At 44.6% G+C, this 21,846-nt stretch overlaps 1 protein-coding gene across 1 annotated transcript; it reads right to left on the reverse strand.

The window, feature by feature from the left end:
• Window positions 1-1,192: 1,192 nt before the first annotated feature.
• BFSP1 (beaded filament structural protein 1) lies at window positions 1,193-18,956 on the reverse strand. The gene is made up of 8 exons (XM_005147456.2): window positions 18,358-18,956; window positions 12,453-12,513; window positions 8,919-9,014; window positions 8,023-8,115; window positions 7,311-7,418; window positions 5,679-5,899; window positions 4,240-4,325; window positions 1,193-2,564 (listed from the first exon to the last, which is right to left on the reverse strand). The coding sequence occupies exons 1-8, from the start codon at window positions 18,726-18,728 to the stop codon at window positions 1,618-1,620; spliced, it is 1,983 nt and encodes a 660-aa protein (XP_005147513.2). The 5' UTR covers window positions 18,729-18,956; the 3' UTR covers window positions 1,193-1,617.
• Between the last annotated feature and the right edge of the window lie 2,890 nt (window positions 18,957-21,846).

A 21,846-nucleotide genomic window follows, 5' to 3' on the forward strand; every position in this document is an offset into this window, starting at 1 on the left:
CAGTAGTCAAAACCTGCTTTCCCCAGCAGTTCTGAGCAGCTCACAGATTGCAGCGTGCATATGGGTTGATAAATTCCTTCTCTGCGGTTATTTACACTGTTAGTAAATTGAACTGAAAAGCAACACAGCCACATCTGATGTCAGCTCCTACAGCATTTAAACTGAACAGCGTCAGCAAAACACCCTGAATAAACGTGGCTGTGTGAGTTCCCTGGTTCAGAGAAGGTGACACTTTAAGCATGGGTAACAGTCACAGTATGGATGCTACACCTGCATTGGAACTCACTGCTGGAAAAACCCAACATGGCATTGAAGGGAAGTCTTGGGAGACATGGAAAGGCAATCCTGAAGCTCAAGCACATCAGCTCAAGCTGTGTTTAGCCACTTCCTCCACAGCTGATGGGTGTCATCAGCTGGAAGTAAAAGGTTAAAACTAAACCTGAGAATCGGGATGTGAGAAGGAACCCACTAAAGCGCTTCAGTCTGTACCTGAATGGGAATGTTTGTGTGCCTGAAGTCAAGCCAAGGCTAAATACTGCATCAGCACTTTAAGCAGTGCTCAGTAGTTACACAAGTGAAGGATCTGTTCTCCTTGGTTTTAACTTCCCTGTGGTGAAGGTGTCTGGAAGCTGCAACAGGCCAGTGCAGAAGCATTGCTTTTTGCTTCCCCAGGGATGTGGGAAGGCACTGCTTGCTCCAGGAACCCCAGAGAGTTCCATTGGGCTGCAACAAGATCCCATGGCAGTATTTATTAAACTGTAAAATGCTACAGCTTGAGAAAATAATTAACAAAAGCATACCAAAGCACATGGGTGGTTGAGTTGGCTGCAGTCTGCTCAAAAGCTTGCTGGCGTCCATAAATACCTTAGTTGTGATGGTGAAGGACAAATAGTGAATGGTTTTAGTTTCTTTATAAGGGTTAGCCCCCACTTTAGTGGAATTTCAAGTTTTATTCTGAGAGGATACGCAGTAATGTTACTTCAAATACAGAGAGATGGTGTTTTGATGCAAAAAGAAAGGCCTGCCAAGCTCATCTCTATTTAGGTGGAAATGCAGAGATTTGGAGTGTGTTGTTTATCAAGTACCCAGCCCTTCCCCTGGAAGAGCTCCTGCGCACCCAGGCAGTTGCTGTTCATAGCAGGGATGCTCAGTCAGTGGCAGAGGCAACACAAACCCGCAGTGGGTATCTTCAGTAGAAGGCAAAACTTTTATTAAATGAACCAGATGTCACAAGTTAACATTTGCAGCTGTCAGAGATGGGGAATCATAAGGCAGCTATAGGAGCAGCAGAGGAATACGCAGATTTGTCCCGGATCCTGTGGACAGCCAGGCAGCAATGTAATAATAATAATAATAATAATAATATTAATTACTTTCAATGTGTCCTAATCATGAAAATCAGTCGCATAGGATGTGCCTATTACTTGTTGCCCTGGAGCACTCTAATGGTCATTGCACCCAAGGTGAGCCTATGTCAGACAGAATTGCCATCAGGGTATCAACCTGTTCCATACCAAACAGCAAAAACCTCACTACTGTATCATTCGGTCAGGAAAAAAACAGTCATTTGATAACTATGCCAGACAAGTTGACTATCAAGGGGGGTGGGTCTGTCACTTAAGAGCCTTTGTCACCTGGTTTCTTCTTGCTTGTCTTCTCTATCATTGTCTCCACAATCATCGCTGTTTCTTCATACGTCTGAATTCTGTCGTCTGAGAACTTCTCAATGGACTCCACCACCTCCACCTTCTCGTAGCTCATGGAGCCAGGCAAACCTGATTCCCTGAACAAAAGGCCCTGCTTATCTTCTCGGTCACATTCTGTCTCTCGAAGGACTCCTGGCTCAGTTGGGCTTATCGGACCAGGGGTAGGAACTGCCTCAGGCTCAGAAATGTCTGGGTACTTTGTGATCTGCTCAATTCTTCCTCTTGTTTTTCTGCCCCATTCAAGTATGTCTTCTTTCTCTTCCTCCTTCTGTTTATCTTGGACTTCAAACTCTTCCCTCCTTTCACATATAACCCCTTTCTCTTTTTCCACTTCTTCAGCAGGTTCCGGTAGCTCTGGAATGGGCTCCACTTCACCACCGTTCATCACCTTCCCATCGCTGTTGGAAACTATGATCCCTGCCCCTGATGGGACGGTGGGGGCCAAGATGCAAGGTTCTTCATAGCGTTCCTCCCCTGTTACCAGCACATAACGCCCTTTGGGATAGGCATCAGGTTTAGGCTCTGCTTTCTTGTGGACTCTTATTTTCTCTTTCACAAGGTTACACAGTTTACTGAAGGCTTTACTTATCTGGGCTCCATCGGGTACGTCCTCTGGGCCCATTTCTTGCTCATCAAGTTCTGATTCTTCCTGCCCAGGTTCACATGTGACCGAGCCCTCGTGCCTGAACTCCAGCTGATCTTGGTCAAAACCTTCCAGAGTTCTTTCATACATTCTTTCAGGTGAAAGACCATCAGTTATGTCTTTAGACATCAGCCCCTTTTTCCTGGCAATTTTCTTTGTCAGAGCTTTTTGTCTGGGCTTGACACTGGCGATGTCTTGCATGGCCTGGGTGATATCTAGGGAAAAAACAGAACAGAACAAACAACAAACAGTGCTGAACACAGTCCCTGCAAATGCTGGTGCTGCCCCTCACTGCTGCAGGTGGGGAGCTGCATGAAGCAGAAAGTGTGAGCACAGCTCCTATTAGCACATTAAACAGCCTCTTACTTTATGTGTGCCCCTCGGCCAAGTAGCTGTTTAGCATTGTGATCACCACTGCCATAGAGTGTGAGGACAGGGAAGTGTGTGTGGTTCCCCTCCCAGGCCTGCATCAATGCTCATCAGGAGCCCTCAGTGCCTGCTGCTGCAGATGGGCTCGGGACCTTCCTCCCAGGTGTCGTGGCAAGGTTTGTCCCTGTTCACTGGGCAAGAACCTCGTCTCCTAAAGCTGAGACTGAAGCCAAGTACCCAAAGCCTGGCAGTAGGACTAAGTGGAAACAGCCTGTCTGGCTTTTACAACTCCTGTTACGGTTTAGGGATGGGAAAGAAACAACCAAAACCCCGATTTAAAGCCTTCCTGCTGAATACAAGGTTCCTAGGTGAGTGGTCCAGCCCTGATGGGGAAAGTGAGTGTCATCACCAGCTATTCCAGTGCTTCTGAAGGCTCAGCTGATGTTGAGCTCTAGGCGCATGCAGAGGGAAACCCTGCCCATGGGCTGTGTTCTGATCTCCTGCACTACCAGTACCCACAGAGCCCATGGCAGCTGAGCAGGAGCACAGGCAGGCTACTGATGTCCATGTCATGAACAGCTAGAGCAGAGGAGGCAGAGGTTGGTACTGGGAATTACAGGAACATGGGACAGGGATATTAATATGCTTTCCCCAAGGCTCTGTCCCATGTGGCAGGTACAGTAACACAGGTGAAATGCCCTGCTCACCTCGTAGGTAGGAAGCAGAGGTATAGCCAGAGACAGGCCAAATCCTCAGCTGGTATAAGACAGCACTCTGCAGTTATTTACAGCTGCTGAGGATTTGTCCTCAGGCGTTATGGACTCATTCCATAAACAACTGCTATGGTTCACAGAGCAGCTAGAAAAATTACAGCTGCACTCCAAAAGAATCCCTCTTTTGGCAGCTTATCTCCATTCTCAGGGCAGTTTGTTATTAGCAGAGCCTCAGTGAGCCTTGGATTTAATCTACAGTAAGTCATCCGTATGTTAGCACCCACAGCACCTTTCTGTAAATCAACTCCCCTCTTTGCTAAGTTTAATTGTGGCCATTTCCTTGTCACCATGTTTATAAGCATCCTAGGTCTAGCAAGCAGTCCTACAACGTGGAGGAAACACCATTCAGAGGAAATCAGGCCATGGGACGTAAAGAACAAAGGGGTGTCCTCTGCCTGCCTGCAGCACTCAACACCCCCTGATACTCTTGTCACATCACTAAAGTGTGAACCAATGACTCTCAATAAGTCAGCACAAAACCCCCAGCCCTTGCCATAGTTTCAGGTGCCTTTTGACTGTGCTCTATTGATTAGCCTAAGCAGGAGATATTGCAGAAATTAGCAAAGAAACTCTTTTCCTTCTGGTTTTGGCCTTTGACAGCTTGTCCCAGCTGAAATCACAGCATTTACTTAGCAAGCTGGAGTCAGGCTGTCACAGCTGGGGTTGGTATGGAAGACAAATGGAAAAGCATCTTAAAATACAATGATACTGCTCTTGACAGACACAGGAAGACATGTCACAGGTTTACCTCTTCCCCTCGAAGCTTGAGGCTGGACAGGTCTATAGATCTGCGTGAAGAGTGTGACTGGCGTTCCCGCTATAGCAGAGTTTAACCTGCCGGAGAAGACGCGCATCGGTCAGATTTCTCCCCATCATTTCCATCAAGAGCAAGTGAGATTGTGCAAAATGAAGCGTGGAGGTTAAAGAAATGTATTTCTCCGTGGTGAGGAGTCAAAGGGAATGATGGGAGCATGCTTTTTGTCTGGGGAATTCAACACAGCCACAGCACCTTCGCAGGAGTCAGGCTGGTTTCACCAGCAGGAGACATGGGATGCTCCAATAGGTAAAGTACACCAGCAATTAAAATGCATAGCAACAGGTTTGTAATTTAGCACAGCACTTTGGAAGGATGGGAAGGATTTTGGATGGGCAAGCAGTCAATCCACACTTACCAGAGGTCAGCAAGAGCTATACCTGCTGGCTGGGAAGATGAAATTTGGCAGCCATTACAAAGTTACCTGCATGTGCCTGACTTCAGAAGGGCAAGACGGAAACCGAGCAGTCTTCCTTGGAAAAATATTTGAGGAATCAGGGGTTAAAAATGAAAACGGAGAGGATGACCTCTATGCAAACCGGTTACTGTATCCGTGGCCTTCCCAGTCTGCTCTGCCAGAATGTGAGAGAACATTCTGACCCGGTGTAAATGGGCAAGAGATGCACATTTTGGTTTTTGGCAGTTATTCTGATCAGACTCCTAACCCGAATGCAGTGTCCAAAAGGAGAGGCTGAAGATTGAGGAAATATCTGTTCCCCACATGTGAGGTTGGCTATTAGTGAGTGTCCTTCCCCTGCATCTTCTGGACAACCCAGCACAGCAATTCGGCTCTGAGGGCTCTGGCTTTGCTGCCTGTGCAATGCAGCTGTGAAAGTCCAGCTCCCTTTATTCCTTTTCTCATGTGAGGCTGATGGTGGACATTAGAGGGAGCCAGTGCTCCTCCTTAGGTTTAAACAACCCAAATCCCTGACTTGCATTACACCGTTTTCCAGCACCTGCCTGAAGAACGGGTTTGCTGTGAAGAGTGCTTTGCTTTTCAGGACATTTGCCCTGCCTGAGCCTCGCAAAACCAACCTGCCTGTAACACCCCAGCAAGCATCACTAACACGCGAGCAGTGGAGAAGGTGTTTAGATTGCTTTTGTGTGCTCCTGATGTCTGTGCACTGGTGCCAGGACAGTGTACGGAAAGGAGACTGTGTAGAAAGAAGCAGCTCAGAATGACTCTGACCCTCTCCTTGGCAGAGGCTTGACCAGATTTTACACCTATTTAAATTACCGACCCTGAACCTGTCCCAGTAAACGGTGTGAAATGGCCATAGCTTTGGTTAGATTAGACTCCCTCAAACATACGTTTCTCAAAGGAGATAAAAGTGATCACTGTGCCCTTTGGAGAGCCCAGAAACCAGCCTTACCGGCTGTCCTCGTTCTCGATGATGCGTTTGTACCGCTCCAGCTCATTCTCCAGGGACTGCTGGTAGATCACCAGCTGGCGGCAGTCGGTTGTGTACTTCTCCAAGGTCCTCTCTGCCTCTTCTATCCCCTTCCTGAGGTTTTCAATCTGCTCGTTGTAAAGCTGAATTTCATCGTCGTAACTCTCCTGAGTGTTTTTAATCGCTTGCTCCAGCATGGTTGTCTGGGGAACAAAATTGGTGGGTGAAAGAAGCAGCTCTGGAACACTGTGAGGTGTCCCTGCCCACAGCAAGGGGGCTGGAACGAGATGATCTTAATGTCCTTCCCAACCCAAACCGTTCTGTGATTCAATGATTCAGCATCCCACTATTTGTTTCAAGGGTAATTAAAGGCCAAACATGTTTTGTTATGATGTGTGAAGCTGCATCGCATTTGGTTAGTGATTCAAAACCAAACACTTTCCCCCTTGCACCCTTGTTTATCCCAAGGCTTCTTTTCCACAATAAGCACAATGGGATTAGCGTACACCAGGGGAACAGGGGTGTGATGTCTCCTTCCTGCCCCCACAAGACTGACTGATGTCTCACTGCGGATGGCCTTGGCAAAGCAGGCAGTGTCTCACGCACAGCAAAAGTGCTTAACTGGAAGCTGTGGCCAGGCTAAACCTGTTCTTCCATCTCTGTGGTCTGCAGACCAAGCACGGGAGGTTAAGGAAGGGTCTTTTCTTAAATGGGAAGCTGTCTTTTTGAATTCAATTCCTTGAGTTTTATATTCTAGCTATAAAAATAACTGCTGTGCCATAAGGCTTCAGCTCCAGGTATCGGATAGCACATCAACCAGGAGGTGGCGATAGGTGCCTTGACAAAGCCAGGGTCAGGAGTTGGAGGTGGGATATTTGACGGCTTCATTCTGCTCTTTCCTCTGCTTTTTTCAGCTCCTTATCATGGTTCTTTTATCACTTTGCTGTTTTTCTTTTTTCCTTCAAACAGCTTTTAAAGATATGAGCTCACAAAAAGCTAATGGAGCAAAAACTGGCTAATGGATTCTTTAATAATTGATTTCTTTCTATATGTTACAGCCAAGATTTGCAAAAACCTTTTAAAAAGCCTAAATTTAGTATCTAAGTCCCTTGGCATTAGTTTCATTATACTGCAGTGTACCAGTGAATGGGTACCACAGACCTCTTTAATGTTCGGTGCTGAAGTGGCCTCGGTAACCTCTCAGCAGAGCTCTGAAGGTCCCACATCATTTTTCATGGAGCCAATCTCCAGCCTGAGCTCAGTAAGAAAGTAAGCCAGACCAGCCCTGCGTGACCTTTCCATTCCTAACCTCCTGCTGACTCTGTCTGCAGGAAACCAGTTGCAATGTGGAAACCTTCTTCCACCATGTCCTCTGATAAGCAAAGACTGTTTCATTATGGCTGTGATACCTGCAGCCCTCCCTGGCCATCTAAACCTGACAGTTTGGACCACTGAGGGAATGGGAATGAAACAGCTGAAGAAAAAGATGGAAAACTAAAAGAAACAGCCTCCAAGTCAACCCCATTAAAAGCCAATCAGGTTTTACAGTGTGACCATGAAAAGAGCAGTGTTCATGAGCATCTTGGCTGTGTTTATGGCTAGTGATGGCAGTACCTCAGTCTGCAGCTTGTATTTCTGTGCCTGTAGCTGGCAGAGGATGCTCTTGTATTCCTCCAGCTGGCTCTGCAGAACAGGGATCCTCCTCTCTGCTATCAGTTTTTCCTGGTTGGAAGAAAACAGCATTGTGTACAGAAAGTATGCTTCACTCTGTTAAAAAGAGCCAAACTAAACTCTGCTACTGGAAAGAAACTGTAAATGCAAACAGAAAACTACAGAAGGCAAACAAAAAGATGGGTATTGAACCTCAAGCAGACCCCTGTGGCATGGCTTCAGGAATAAAAGATGTCAGTTGGCAGGACTGTAAAAGTACAGCTTATGTTGATATTAGACCCTGTAGATGCAGCAGTTCATATCTTCTTCCAGCTAACATTCTTGGCATAGCTACTCGTCTTGGTAGGAATCACCAAGTTTTCATTTAGCCTGTAGCCATTTATTTGATTTACAAATTTTAGCACATCTTACCACCCCTTTAGGATAAGATTGACTTTCTCTGTAAATACTCACATATGCTGCCAGCCTCAGACAGGAAACACAACTGCTTCAACTACCTTTAAACTAGCCATTTCTGAGGCTGATACACATGTTACAGTGTGCTTGACTAACACAATCTCTATTCTCCTGATCAGTCCAGTGTTCCAAACCTACAATTAGTTTTTTCTCCCTTTCTTACTTAGAGCACTATGTATTTACCAAGAGCAATACTTGCCTCACATATGCCAGTGGTTATAGGGGACACACGAGGGGTTGTCTGGATGATCTGCTGCAAAACATTGACGTAGGTCTGGATTTCCATAAGGTTCTGCAGTAAGGTAAAAAGCATTTAATTAGAAAATGCTATAGCAAGGTGCTCCCTTCAAAATGCTCCACTTCTGCGGCTTATTCCTAGGTATTTGCATCTTTCAGCATATAAAAGCCCAGTTTGTGTTCAGACTTGGTTTTGGAATGTGGTTTTAGACCTGATTTGGAGTGCATGTGTGCTAACAGTTTCCTCATGCTGAAGGTACATAACAGGCATTGGCTATGTGACAGTATAGTTCATAGTCTTACTTCAAGGCTCAGTGCACAGGAGCTTTTCAAAATGAGAACCACGGATACCTTTGCATGTGGTCCAAAAAAGTGAATCTCTTCTTTCAAAAACAGCACAGATGGGACAGTAGCCTGATCCAAGCCTCACAGCTCTACCAGGAAGGAGACAGGCGCTGCATGTGTTCAATGCAGCATAATAGTACAGCCATAGGCTTATGTCTGCTGGTTAACTGGAATGCTCTGGTACAGACAATTGGATATCCCCCTCTGATGAAAGCAGTAGCTTCTTACCATGACATACAAGACAGCTTGACCAGCATGTTGGGTTGAATCATGATAACAGGTTAACACATTCAAGACATTACTACAGCTGTAGGCACTGGAACCTGAGGGAGTCAGCTGGATGCTTGTAGCCACCCAGCCATTGGGCTTGGAAATATATAGTGCTGTCTTTACCCACCAAAATATAAATGGGATTTGCTTTAATTTGCCACTGGAACAGATGGTGAAAGGTAAGTCTTGACACATGTCTCTAGAAGGAAAGAGCTAAGGAAAACAGCAAATTCAGCCATTTACCTTCTTGTATCTGTCCTTTGTGGCATTAATGTCATCCTGCAGGAACTGGGACTCGATCTGCAGCTCCAGGTTGCACAGCAGTGCTTCGTCAGCTTCCTGCAATGCAGAGACATGTGGCAGGGTTAGTACATATGGTTGAAGCGCCAGAATCACAGCAGCCACTTGGCCATGATGTGAGCTGCATAGGTGTGGAGACCACGCAGCCTGCATGAAGAATTGCAACCTACTACCTATTAGGAGAAACTAACGTATTATGAAACCCACAAACAAGAGGCATCTTATTTATTGTATTCTCCCATTGTACACACTGATTTTCTGCACAAATATAAAGTGTGATACAGTTTGGCACTGGTACTCTCAAAATACGTTAACCATATGCTTTTTGAATGCTGGGAGTCGAGTAATATAGACGCTATGAAATACCAGCTTTTGATGCTAAACACTTGCAATCATGCATGAAACTTAAACAGATAAAAAGGCTAAGGCATTAACTTCTCTAGTGTTTATGACAGGACCTGAGGTATCCTGATGCTTTTTTAATACCCCCAGTAAAGAAGCCCTTAATAAAAACCAACAAACAGGACAGTCTGAAGTATGTTCACTCCTTTTGGTGTATTCTCAAATACCAGAAATGTTGGAATCATTTCTGCAAATAAAAACGACAGAAGAACAAGGCTAAAAAAAACCCAACCTTGCTGCAGAAGTTTCTAATACATTGGGATTTGTGAGGATGAAAGTTCATCATGTTCAATTAACTCAGAGGACAAGGTGTATGACTAGCAATCATGAACTCAAAGTACGTAGGTATGAGTGGCACTGGTATTTAAATCCAGTGAAATCTCCATTTCTGCTCAAAGGTCAATTCATTATTTTCCCAGTTTTATTTCATTTAATACAAACCACTGAATATCAGATAATTTCTGTGGAACATGGTAATATATTTTACAAATATATAAGTGTGGGGGGAACAGCTTTATTTTCCTACTCACGGCATGCCTTCTTGATTAGGTTTATCATTAAATAACACTAGTATACTGCTTTTGTGTTCATGACTTCTGGTCATACACTGATGTGCCATTACCAGCTCAGTGAATGGATCACAGGTTGTAAATAAACCACGGAATTCTATGGGTGCAGCACATGACTCTTGGATGGGGATTTTTCCTATTCCACGTGCACAGCATGTGCTATCCCAAAAATGTGTAGATGTTAGCTGTCTCATTATGCTGCTGAGCCTCCCTGCCAGAGACCTCTCCATCAGTCTCGCTGCTTTGTGAGACAGTGGCTAATACAGAAACATCCAAACCAGCACATTCAGAGCCAGTCAGCAGAAATGCTGCTGCTTTTCTGCACTCCCCTGTCCTCCTATTGACAGGAAGATCAGCAGGACAATGGCCATGTTGGGAGCTCTGGGAAAGAGCCAAAAAACACCCCCCCCCCCCCCCACAGGCCTCTAGATAATACTGATAAGCAAATATTTCTGCGTGTAATAAGCAAAAGCAGTGTTCAGCTAGCCAAATATTCCTTCAAAGGGGAAAAACACTTATGCTTTTATTCCCTGCTTTCCAGTAGACCAGCTTCACTGATGATGCTGTACATCAAAACAGTGCAGCCTACACATTCTCTTCTGAACCTTGCAGTATTTGCTATTCAATCAACCTCAGAAAAATCCATTCTGCTTTAGGTGCTGTTTCAGGAACGATGATCCATGTGCTGAATCAGCATTTTTGTTTACCATGGGAGAGAAATCCCTTAGAACTTTCCAGAAATAGTGTTTTCTGGTTTTTCAATAGGTTCCCAACTGCTGGAAAAGGCATGAATTTATATCTACACATGCAGGTTTCAGGCCATGTCTTGAGCACCTGTACGGAAAACAGCTATTCTCCCTCCAGCATTTGGTGCCTCAATGGAAAGAGCTGCTGCAATGGGGACAGCCCAGACACAACCTGGGGGAACAACATCCCCCACAGCTTAAGATCTTGTCAGCTTTTCTTGGGGTTACCAAACTAATTCACTTTCTTTTAGCTGAGGATTGGCTGAGAGGAACTGTGAAGATGGACCCACCAGCTCCAGCTATGGCTTACAAAGTATTTGCCTACACAAATAGTTTTAAAGACCTTGCAGGGTGTCCAGAACCCTGCTAACACACTGGAAAACAGCAACGGTGCAAGATATCTAGAGCTTACTGGAGATAGCAATGCTAAAATGCACATTTTCTTTCATATAAAGCATGTGTATCATTGACATGACAGTGCTCAAGCAAAACAGCTCCTGCCATATGTATCAGGGAAATACAAAATATCTCTATTTGGTTCACTATCATTGTTTCCCAGTACCAAAGATGAAGAATAACCTGTGAAAAGTAGATCTGGGAAAAGATAAAACATAATTTTCTTCATTCAAACAAAAACTAGCAGCAAGAGAGGATGAATCAGGCTTTCTCAGTTTCATGGACCTTGTTTGGAAACATCCTAAATGTGTTAGTAAACTTTATCTTTTCTCTGGGTTTATCCATTATCATCATGATGATCATCATTTCTCTTCCCATGGCATTAGTTCAGGAAACTGTGCCTTGGTAGAAACACTCCTCATGTTTCACAGCAAATCCAAGGCCGGGTGTAGGGGGGGAGGAATGTGGCTTTTCTTTTGTTTGGAAACCTAATGGGAAGTGGAGGGTCTGTCCTAGGAAGGGCTGACCATATCCTGCAAGGGGCTGAGGAGCTTTGAGACACACCAAACTTCAAGATTTAGACATAATCAGCATTATCTCATGCCACAATATTAGTACTAAGTATACTTTAATTCAGTAGCTATATTAAAACAAAATGGGCATGGAGAAGGTATTTAGCAACAAACGTTTTCTCTGGTCATATTTCAGACCCTTAGATACATGTATTGCCTGCATGGTAAGACTAACAAATGGGCTTTTCCTACCTCTGGCTTTTCCTAAACTCCTACTCAGAGTGTAGACTTCAACTCGCTCAGAAAGAAATCGCCTTCCAAGTTAGGAAAGACCAAACAAACAAGAATCCTAGCAGAGTTAACAAGAGTTATTAAAGGCCCCTAAACATGTGCCAGATCTTCAGTAAGAGTGAATTTGAATACTGAATGTGGAAGAAGCAACACGTATGTCAACTCCAGGTCCCGAAACGTATGCAGGAGCCATTGCTGATGCTCCAAAAGGAGTGTTACTCAGCAGGTCCTCCTAGTTCTTGGTCTTACTGACAAATTAGTGAAGCCCTGAGCACATCTGAGGCTGTGGGCTGCAGGTGGCATGGTGCTACACAACCAAACTCAGCAGGACTGTAGAGAGCAGGGTGCTATACACTGTGTATGTACACACTGAGGCTCAGCCAAGTGCACAAAGCTCAGGGAGGCAAATGAAAGGGAAGAACTTTTCATCAGTGCATAATGACAAGAAATGTGGTCTGACATTTTATCTTCCCACTGCTTATTCAAAACAGCTTGCTTTAGTAAATGAACTTTAAGAAAGAAATTATAAAGACCTTTCCTTTTCCATTTTTCCAGGTTTACCTTATTAAGGCGTTCAAGGGTTTCTTTTAGCTTCTGCTGGTATTCACGTTCATTTCTATACCTGCAAACAGAACAGAGGAGATGAAGTTCAATGGTTCATCCTTCTGCAAACTGCATTTTCATCTGCACTATCATGCACAATATGTGCTTCACACTAAAGCAGAATGTGAATCTTGAAAGGGACCAAAAGATTTACTTATTCATTAGCATTGCTTTCTTTTTGGTCCAGATGCTGAGAGTAATTCCAGGATTTATTAGTGTCTTGTCCTCGATTTATATAGCAAAAGACAATGGAATGACACTTATTTGCCATCACTTTTTCACAGAAAGCCAAAGAATAGATTATCTACAATAAAACTCTGTTTGATTAGCATTGGACTGCAGTAACAGCCGTTCATCAGTGGTTACCACGTGAGTATTTGCTTCATTGGCAAATTAGCATTTAATTACAGAGCACTTGGTTTTCTATTCTACCTGTTGTTGTTCAGTAAGCACTTTCATGACAGACACATTAAACACAAAGACTGCAATTTCACGTATTGATTGTGTATGATTAATGATGTATTAGGATGCTTTGATGGATCAAGCTTTGTGTCCTCTTTGATACAGCAATCATATTTTAACCTAGTCAAAATCATATGTGAGTCTTAGTAAGACTGCATGTAGCCTGTTCATATATAGTTATAACTGGGTTTAGCTGTTATAACACTTATATTCACAATATTTACAACTGTTCATATACATTTATAAGAAGTCCTCAAGTACATAATGCGCATGTTCGTGTACTAAGTGAACAATTGATGTATATTGTGTTTATCTTTGAGGAAAAACCACAGTCTGAGAATTAGGGCTCTGTGCTGGTATGTTAGAATTATCTTCAAGAAAAACCTTTTAGCTGCAGAGTACAAAACTTCTCAATTGTTGGTTCTTAATGTTTATGCTTTTACCTAAACAAACTGTATATAAAATGTTTAAGAGGAGATATGGTTTAATGAGACCCCATTAAAAAAACCGCACAGACAGATCTTATAGTACGAGGTAACGGGGCTTTGCCATCAGTAGTGAACAAGTGGCTCATCAAACTGCATCTGCTGCCAGTGCCAAAGTACATAAGTAGTGTCTGTTGCAGTTTATCCCTTTGCTTTCCCCAAAATAATAGAGATACAGAGATATAAAAAGCTGTCATTTTCTTTATTTCTACAAGAATCCCTCATGGTGGGTGGCAAGTGAAGTCTGGTGGTGAATGTCCTTCATTTGCAGTACAAGCAATAGACATCAACACAGCATAATCCTCACCAGAATTCAGAACTGAGCACACATAAAAGCTCTTCTCACCTTCTCAAGTAGCTTTAGGGCTGTAATAGACCTCTTTGGACTGCTTAGGGAAAAAGGGGGAAGGAAACAGGATGGAGGGGGCTGCCAGGCTCAAAGAAGGCAGATCAGAGCTTTGAAGCTTCCCTTCCCCTCTCTTAGTGCCCCAACAGAGAGATGCTAACCTAATAGATTTAGAGATATCTGTTAAAACCCTTAAGCTCTCCCTACAGCCTGGGGTGCCAGCCTGATGAGAACATTGGAAATGCAAGAGGGAAGCCCACTACTAAGTGTGTTTCTCCACCTGGCCCTTGTTTTTCAGCCCCTGCTTTTGCTGCAGTGCAAGGGCTGGCTTCTCTCCAAAGAGAAAACAGTCACAATACATCCTAGCAATCCTCAATGGCCAGGTAACCAGTTTGGTGTCAGCCTTGTGTCTTTAATATGAAGATAAATGCTGCCTCTCTGTTGAAACCTTCTGAACTCTTTTGGCAATATAGGAAGCCTCTTGGTTTACCATTAGTCAAGGTTAAACTTTCCTACTGCATTTTTCCTTTTCACTTTTCCTGAAGGCACTTTGCTAACAGTCTGAGTAACACTCTGCTAACTCAGCAGAGACAGCAGTAATTTGGGTGCCAAAGAGAGCACAAACTGCAAGAAGCTGGTTCTGCAAGGATGACGGACAGGCCAGTAATGGTTGTGGTTTATACCCTAGAAGCCAGGATAAGGGCTGCGCTCTGCTGATTTGTGAACAGGTTGGTTGGTACCTGCATTACCAAGAAGCTGCTATTGAGCAGCTGAGAGCCACAGGGCAAGATTTTGACAGTCTAGAGAGGAGGGAAGACAGGCAGGACCTCCTTAACTCCAGCTGCAGGAGAATGAAGATCTCCCTATCACCAGAGGAGCAGCAGCAGCACAAACAACCCCTGCAGACAGGGACTGAAATAGCTTTACCAATGGAGTCCCTACTGCTCCCCATACCTCAGCTATTGTGTTTTCCTACTTGGTTTTGTTTTCTCTCACAGGGGTTGGGTCTCCACTGAGGCCCCAAAGAGTATCACATCATCAGAGCATCACCAGACGGCGCAGCTTGGAGAGCACAGTGCCAATTTCAGTGTCTAGTGACTTCCAGGGAATCATCTGCCATGCAAACCCCACAAGATTAGCAGTCAATGAATTTTAAATGAAATAATCGATTAACAAGACTTTTAATTTTTGAAGTTAATTAGTCCTGTTCAGTCAAGGGTGCTAAAATCTGGGTTTCAGCATTCATTCCTAAGATCAGAGAGAGAAATACAGTCCTTTCCCACAGCCAGATGCAACGTTGCTATAATAATGATGCTAAATAAAATTAGCATGATTAGTATTTTTATGAGATGCATCCAAACAATTCCTAGCAATGCTTTTTCTTTGCAGCTTCAAGAGAAAGAATTCTCTGCTGATACAGAGTCTGAATTATTCATATTAATGTGAAAAGCTATAAATGTGACAACAGAGGATTTAAAAATAAGTTGTAATGCAAGATCCACTTTCCAGCAGTTCATGTACACTCAATCATACAGACCTGGTAGTCACTGCTGTGTTTAAATGCAGCTTTAAAAGGTCTACTTACAAAAGTGCAGCTTTAAAAGGTCTACTTTCAAAAGTGCAACTTTTAAAGATTTACTTATAGATACAAATCTATTTACTGAAGTGTGAATTTGAAGTGAAAGAATGGGTTGTAAGAGCTAAAATTCTTTGCATTAGTGAAGGACACACACTTCCATCCACTAATTGGTACACAATGCCCCACTGAAAGCACTGTGTGCCAAAAGTGATGCTTTATGCTTCAAATGGAGCAAGAAACCCCACACTGCCTGCTGCAGACTGAGGACAGACCCAGGTGGAAGAGCAGGTCTTCAGCACTGGAGTGCTTCTGGTTTCAGGAGCATGACAAGACCCTAACATGGCAGAGAACTTTATTCCTCCCATATTTTGTTTAGAAAGATTTACTTGTAAGTTTAAGTAGCTGAAATCATAGCCATCAGGTTGGCTTTGAGCTAGAAAGACAGTGAGAAGGCAGAGTACACATTGTCAGAGCACTGGCCTTGTTTTAACTCCTGCAACTCAAACCCCAACAAATTCTCTTCAGATGCTAAAGAAACTTTTGTGTCTGTCTTCAGGTCAAATTCAGCAGCTCCCAAGAGACCAAAGTTCACTTCTTGATGTAAAACAAAGGCAACTTGGTTAAAAAGTGGCCACAGCCCTTCCATTGCAATGGCCCTGTGTATCTTTAACATTCAAATGGCAATGTTGTTGGCTTGGATATAGTAGAGGTTTCCTTTCTACTTTCATTTCCGGCTGTTGAGTGAACCTCATAACTGTATGACAAGGCACCACATATTTACTTTCTAAGAAGTCACCAACTACCCCTGCAACAGGTCCTATATCTCACTTTCCAAAAGCACATCCCCTTCTCCAGGTGTTCCTCCCCTCCAGGATTTGCCTGCTGCTGGGGAACTATACAGGCAGTTGATCCACAAACTGCTCAGGTGGATGCAGTTATCTATGGACAGGCTGCCAGGACAAGCTTAATGTTTCTGGCTGTTTTTTTCCAATTCCTTTCTTGCCGGTTTTCCTTGCAAGCTCTTGAAATCAAATGAGGAATTGTGTGTTTGGCTGTACTGATTCTTCTCTTCCCTCAGGCACTCCAGACAGAGATAACACAGTTCTGCCCAGCTCTATCATAGCGCTAAACATTTCTATACAGCTGGCACACTCATACACAGGTAGACTTTGGAATACTGAGTTTACTAATAAAAACATATGAACAAGTATCAGAATCAACAGCTGAATTACAGCATTGCCTGTAAAAACCCCTGCCTAATCAGGATCTTGTAACACACTGGCACTGAGTTAGGGCATTGTGGACATCTGATCACTTCCAGCATTAAGCCTCAGTGCACCTAGGTGGGCAATTCTCTGCTGTCAGATGAGAGAGATCAGGGCTTGATGTTCCTATAGCTGTGTTGTAGCTCACAGCCTCCATGGGCCGTTCGTGTGGCAGCCCACTGAATTGGGTTGGAAATCTTATTTTTTTAGATTAGGGTTTTTTTAGCTGGTTCATTTTCTTAATTCAAATGTCAGGGTGGCCCCAGGAACAGCTGTGGCAGCACAATGCATCAGATGGTGTGCAGGGCTGGGGACGGCAGGATGTTGGGACTGTACAGCTACCGATATCAGTGTATCATCAGACCATGCCCTGAAGACACAGATGGCCTCGATGTCATCTCACATCTGGTTTTGGGCTCTTTCCAGTTGAAAAATGATTGGAGACAGAAAAGGGAAATGTTATCAGTCTTACACATTCTAGTTCAGAGAAGGGGGGAATCAGTGGAGGATCAGACTGAAAAATCATGTGGTTTGGGCAAGGACAGACATCAAGTCTGTGATGGAGACAAGGGATGAAATCTTGAGGGCCTTTGTATTTCTGCAGCAGCAAGATAGGGCTCAGATGATTCACCTTCTGCCTTAACCAAAGTGTTTCTGGTAAGTGTGCTGAGCATCACCTGGGAGTGGCTGCACAAACTTGTTTAAACATTTAATTTTCCTCCTTCCCATCACTGTCAGTGTGAAGTGTTTCTAAGCTGGAGTGTGTTATATGGAGCTCACCCTCACCCTTCGGCGGGGAGGATGAAAAACTCCCCTTCAGCCTCCACACTGCTGCCAGATTTTCCTGGCTGAACTAGCCAAGACAGATGTTTAAAGGAAAAAAACCCTGGCCAATAAGTAACAAGAAGCCAAGACCCTTCTCTCCTGCGAGCAGTCCTTTTATGAGCAATACTCACCAAGTCTCATTACGTAATTAATTAAGCAACATGGCCAAAACTGCCTCTTGCTGAAGGGAAGGGACTAGATGCATCAGGAGCCACTTGTATTGCTCAGCCCCCAAGGCTCCTGCTCTGTGATTTATGGTGCAACTGAGGTTAAGAAGTTAGGGGAAACTTGTTCTTACAGCTATTGCTTTAGTAGCAGAAGATTAAATAGTGGGATGCAAGGAAGAAGAGGAGGGTAATTAGATATTTTCCTGGTATAAAATTTGCTTATTTACTGTCTTTTCCTCTCACATCTGTAGTGGCTGGACACCCAGGTATCTCGCAATGCCTGTAAATAGGAGTTTCTCAGAGATGTCCCACACATTTCAGGACATATTTGGGATTGTGTAACTCTGCACTGCTCAGATACAAGACATGCTTTGAGCTGTTTGTTTTTGAATTGGGTTATTCCCTCTTGGCAGCCCACAGCACAATCCTGCTAAAGCTAATGAGTAATAGCAACCAGTGTGTGCCATGGTGAGGACCTGCTGCCATGGATGGGAGAGGGCAGTTGCCTGTCTAGTGGCAGTGAGACCATGGAATGCAGAGCTGGCACTCCCAAAGTCCAGTCACCTTGCTTTTCACCATGGACTTACTACATGCCATCCCCAGCTACAAGTCTGATACACAAGGAGCAGCATCACCTGTGCACAAGTAGAGGTGGTGACACCAAACCTGTCCTTACTACAAAGATCACCTATGGAAACAATACCACCATATGTTCCTCTATTTGTAAGTCTTACTTGTTGCGGTACTCATCAAGCATGCGCTGGGCATCCTTCTCCTCCCGCTCCAGCTTGGCTCGGTCTGATGCCAGCTCCCTCATTCGCTGCCGATTGAACTCGATCTGTCCAGCGAAGGCTTCGTCCAAGCCCACCAGCTCATCCATGCGCTGGAAGGTCTCCAGCTGCTTGCGCAGGATGGTGTTGCGCTGCTCCAGCACGCGTGCCCGGTTGATGTAGCTGGCAAAGCGCTCGTTGAGCTCCTGCAGGTTCTCCAGGCCCCGGGCTTGGGCCAAACTGTCGAATTCGGGGGAGCCTCGCAGCTCATCGTAGGCGTCCGACCGCTCGTACTTCTCCTTGCGCACCTCGCGAAGGAAGCTGCTCCTGTACATGGCTTCGGGGGGGCTGTGTGGTGCCGGGTTCCCCTCTTGCGTGCCTGCCTGCCTCTCCAGTTTGGATCTGAATTACGGCTGGGGTGTTTGAGGAGGAAGAACTGAACATAATCACCCCCCCAGATGATAAGGATTTGTCTCCAGGGCGGTTTGTGGCACTAAAGGCATCATCTGCAGCAGGGAACTAAATAAATCCCAATGGCCCCGCCTTGGGGCTGCCTCTCCTGGAGTCAGCATTTCAGAGGAGCAGCGGGTATGGGAGGGTGAGGGGCTGTTCTTTTCCAGGGTTGCAATTGTGTATGGCTGGAATAAAAGAGAACAACATCCAGCTTTCACCCGGCGGATTAAAGCATTACCCATGGACAACAAAATGAGAGCTTTGCAGTTTCGGAGGCTGAGCTCAAAGCCTTTCGTGGCTCTGCTGTGGGGGAGAGCTTTGTCCCATGGTGGTGTCCCCAGGGCTATGAGCAGAGGCCTTCTGCTGAGCCAGGATTTTGGTGTGTATGGCAGTACTTGATTTTTGTTGTATGACAGGTTTGCAATCATTTAGGATGATGGGATGGTGTATAAATTCAATGTGACTCCTGCTCCAAGTCCAAGATTTGGCTGCTCGGTTCCCAATTCACGCTTCTTCATGTCAGCCTTTTCTGCAGGTTATTTCTACCTGGTGTGATGCGCATCAAGGCTGCAGTGCTACTAAAGCCTCAAGCTTAACATGGCCCTGTTGGGAAGGTGGTTTCCTTGGGGATAGCTAAGTGCCATGTCTTTTCGTGACTTGGTGGACATACTGCACTACTGGGAACTGCTGTCCTTCCTTCCTTTCCTTCACGCCTGCTGTAATGGAGTCTCAAGTGCTGCCATTCCCTGGGAGGCTTTGATTTCAGTGGAAGTGCTAGATGTATTTCCTCTATGGCTTTTTTACCAGTCTTCCCCTTTGCAAAATGCTGGGTTTTGGGCCTGTTCTTCCAGAAGCACATCTACTCACCCAGCTGAATAGTCCATATTCAGATCTCTGTTATGAATATGTATATATGTATATAAAAGTAACTTTTATTTTTAATGGAGACATCTTGTATGAATATTTAAATTGCATGTACTGGAACCTTAATGCAGAGTGGCCTTACTGATGGCAAGTGCAGAGGTGAAGAAAGAAGCCAGGTGCTCAGGAGACTCTAAGGTTTGGGTCTGTGTTATTGAATCTGAATCAGAAGGAAAAAAGAAGCTAATTAGAAGCTTTCTGCATCTTTCCTGATCTGCTTCAGATTATCTGGAAGTGCAATGGGGAAAGACCAAGTGATCTTTCAGAAAACCTAAGCAGGGTTTGCACACACACTGTGCAGCTCCACAGGCAGCCTCTGGACTACATAAACAGCAGAACTAGAGCATATTTTTTAGGAATTCTGGAGATCTTTATACAGCGGTGCATGTGAAACCGCTGCTCTCCATGCTGCGCAAACCTGTTGGCATTCGTAGCTCTTTGGCTGGGCAAGCCTGCCCAGCTGAACAATGTTGCTGAGCTTTTCACAAAGTTAGTCTTCCAGAAGAGATTAGAAAATAGATTTTGCTGGATTGTGGGAGATGTATTTTCATGGCAAGAGTGTTTTAGGCTTTAGATAGCCTTTGAGTGCAATAATAGCTGATGCTAGTACTGTCCCATCCCTCTGAGGCTGGAAGCAGAACTAGCTCTCATGCACTTTAACTCCTTAGGAAATAACATGAAAATATCTGTAGAAGCCTCTCAGTGACACTCTGTCCATAAACAGAGTGGTCTGACTGCAGGGCAACCCTTCCAGAGCCAATTTTTGTTGCTAGAATTTATCCTGTGTTTCCCACTAGGAAAATCTGGGTTTGCTATAGCATGTTTTGCTCTTACAACCATTTCTCCAAGATGGAATTCCTGACTCCAAGATCTCACCTGGTGCTGCTTCCTCTGCTGACTTGCTATAGACACTGCTTTACTGGGACCAAAGCAAGCTCCTGCGACTTGGGCTGTGTGTCAGTGACTTCTTGTGACTGAAGCTCTGACTTTCAGTTGTGTGGCTTAAGAAAACAGCCTGGCCTTCAGCCTGCTCATGTGCAGCAAACCAGAATGGGACAGCCTGAAAAGAAAAACAGTTTGACCTGGACTGCAACTGTTATTCTTCTTTTTCAAACAGAGAACATCCAAAACAGCAGAGAAAAATCAATCTGCTCCTGTTATGCACTGAATTATTTGGCTCACCTAATGGACCACCAAGGTAAATTTTTTAGCAAGGTGTCCTGCACACTGTTTCCAATTTAGAGATGGCTCTAAAGAACCATCTAAAGATGGCTGAGAAGTTAATCTGCATGCACATTAATGAAGTATCTGATAAACTGCTGGAAGCTTTTTAGATTAAATCAGTGAGCATGTATATAAAACCATTTCTGTGCAAAATGTGCAATATCTTTAACATAATGCCTGCAGTATAAACAAGAAGGAACAGAAAGAAACGATTTGTATCTTTCCTTGTCCCTAGAGTATGTGTGACTTGTTTTGAGAACAAAGTCTGAAGGCTGCCTCTTTGCAGTTTAAATGCACTATGTGATACATCACCACTGCCCCAGAATAGCTGTTTACCTGCCACTGTAAGCTCAATAAATCCCTGGTACAAAAGTATAGTTTGATTTTCTTTAATTGCTGGTCCTTTGCTGACTAACTTGGCTATATCCCTTATGTACGAGTATATTTTAGCAGTGCCATCAACCTGCTTCTACTCACAGAATCACAGAATCATTTGGGTTGGAAAGGACCTTAAGATCATCTAGTTTCAACCCCCTTGACATGGACAGGGACACTGTCATGGGTTCAGCCGTAGCAGTCATTTTTCTCCTTCTTGTAGCTGGTGCAGTGCTGTGTTTTGACTTCTGGGCTGGGAGCAGTTGTTTGGTGGCGGGCATGTTTTGAGGGTGTTTTTGTTCAAGGCCTTTTCTGAGCACATGCTCTGCTGGGGAGGAGGGGAGGCCAGGAGGAAGGAGAGACAGGACACCTGACCCAGGCTAGCCAATGAGGTATTCCATACCATAGCACGTCATACCCAGGATGTAACTGGGAGAGAGAGCTGGAGGAAGGAGCTCTGGAGGAAAATGGAGGAGGGAG

Source organism: Melopsittacus undulatus, chromosome 3 (genome assembly GCF_012275295.1).
Source record: "Melopsittacus undulatus isolate bMelUnd1 chromosome 3, bMelUnd1.mat.Z, whole genome shotgun sequence".
NCBI lineage: Eukaryota > Metazoa > Chordata > Aves > Psittaciformes > Psittaculidae > Melopsittacus > Melopsittacus undulatus.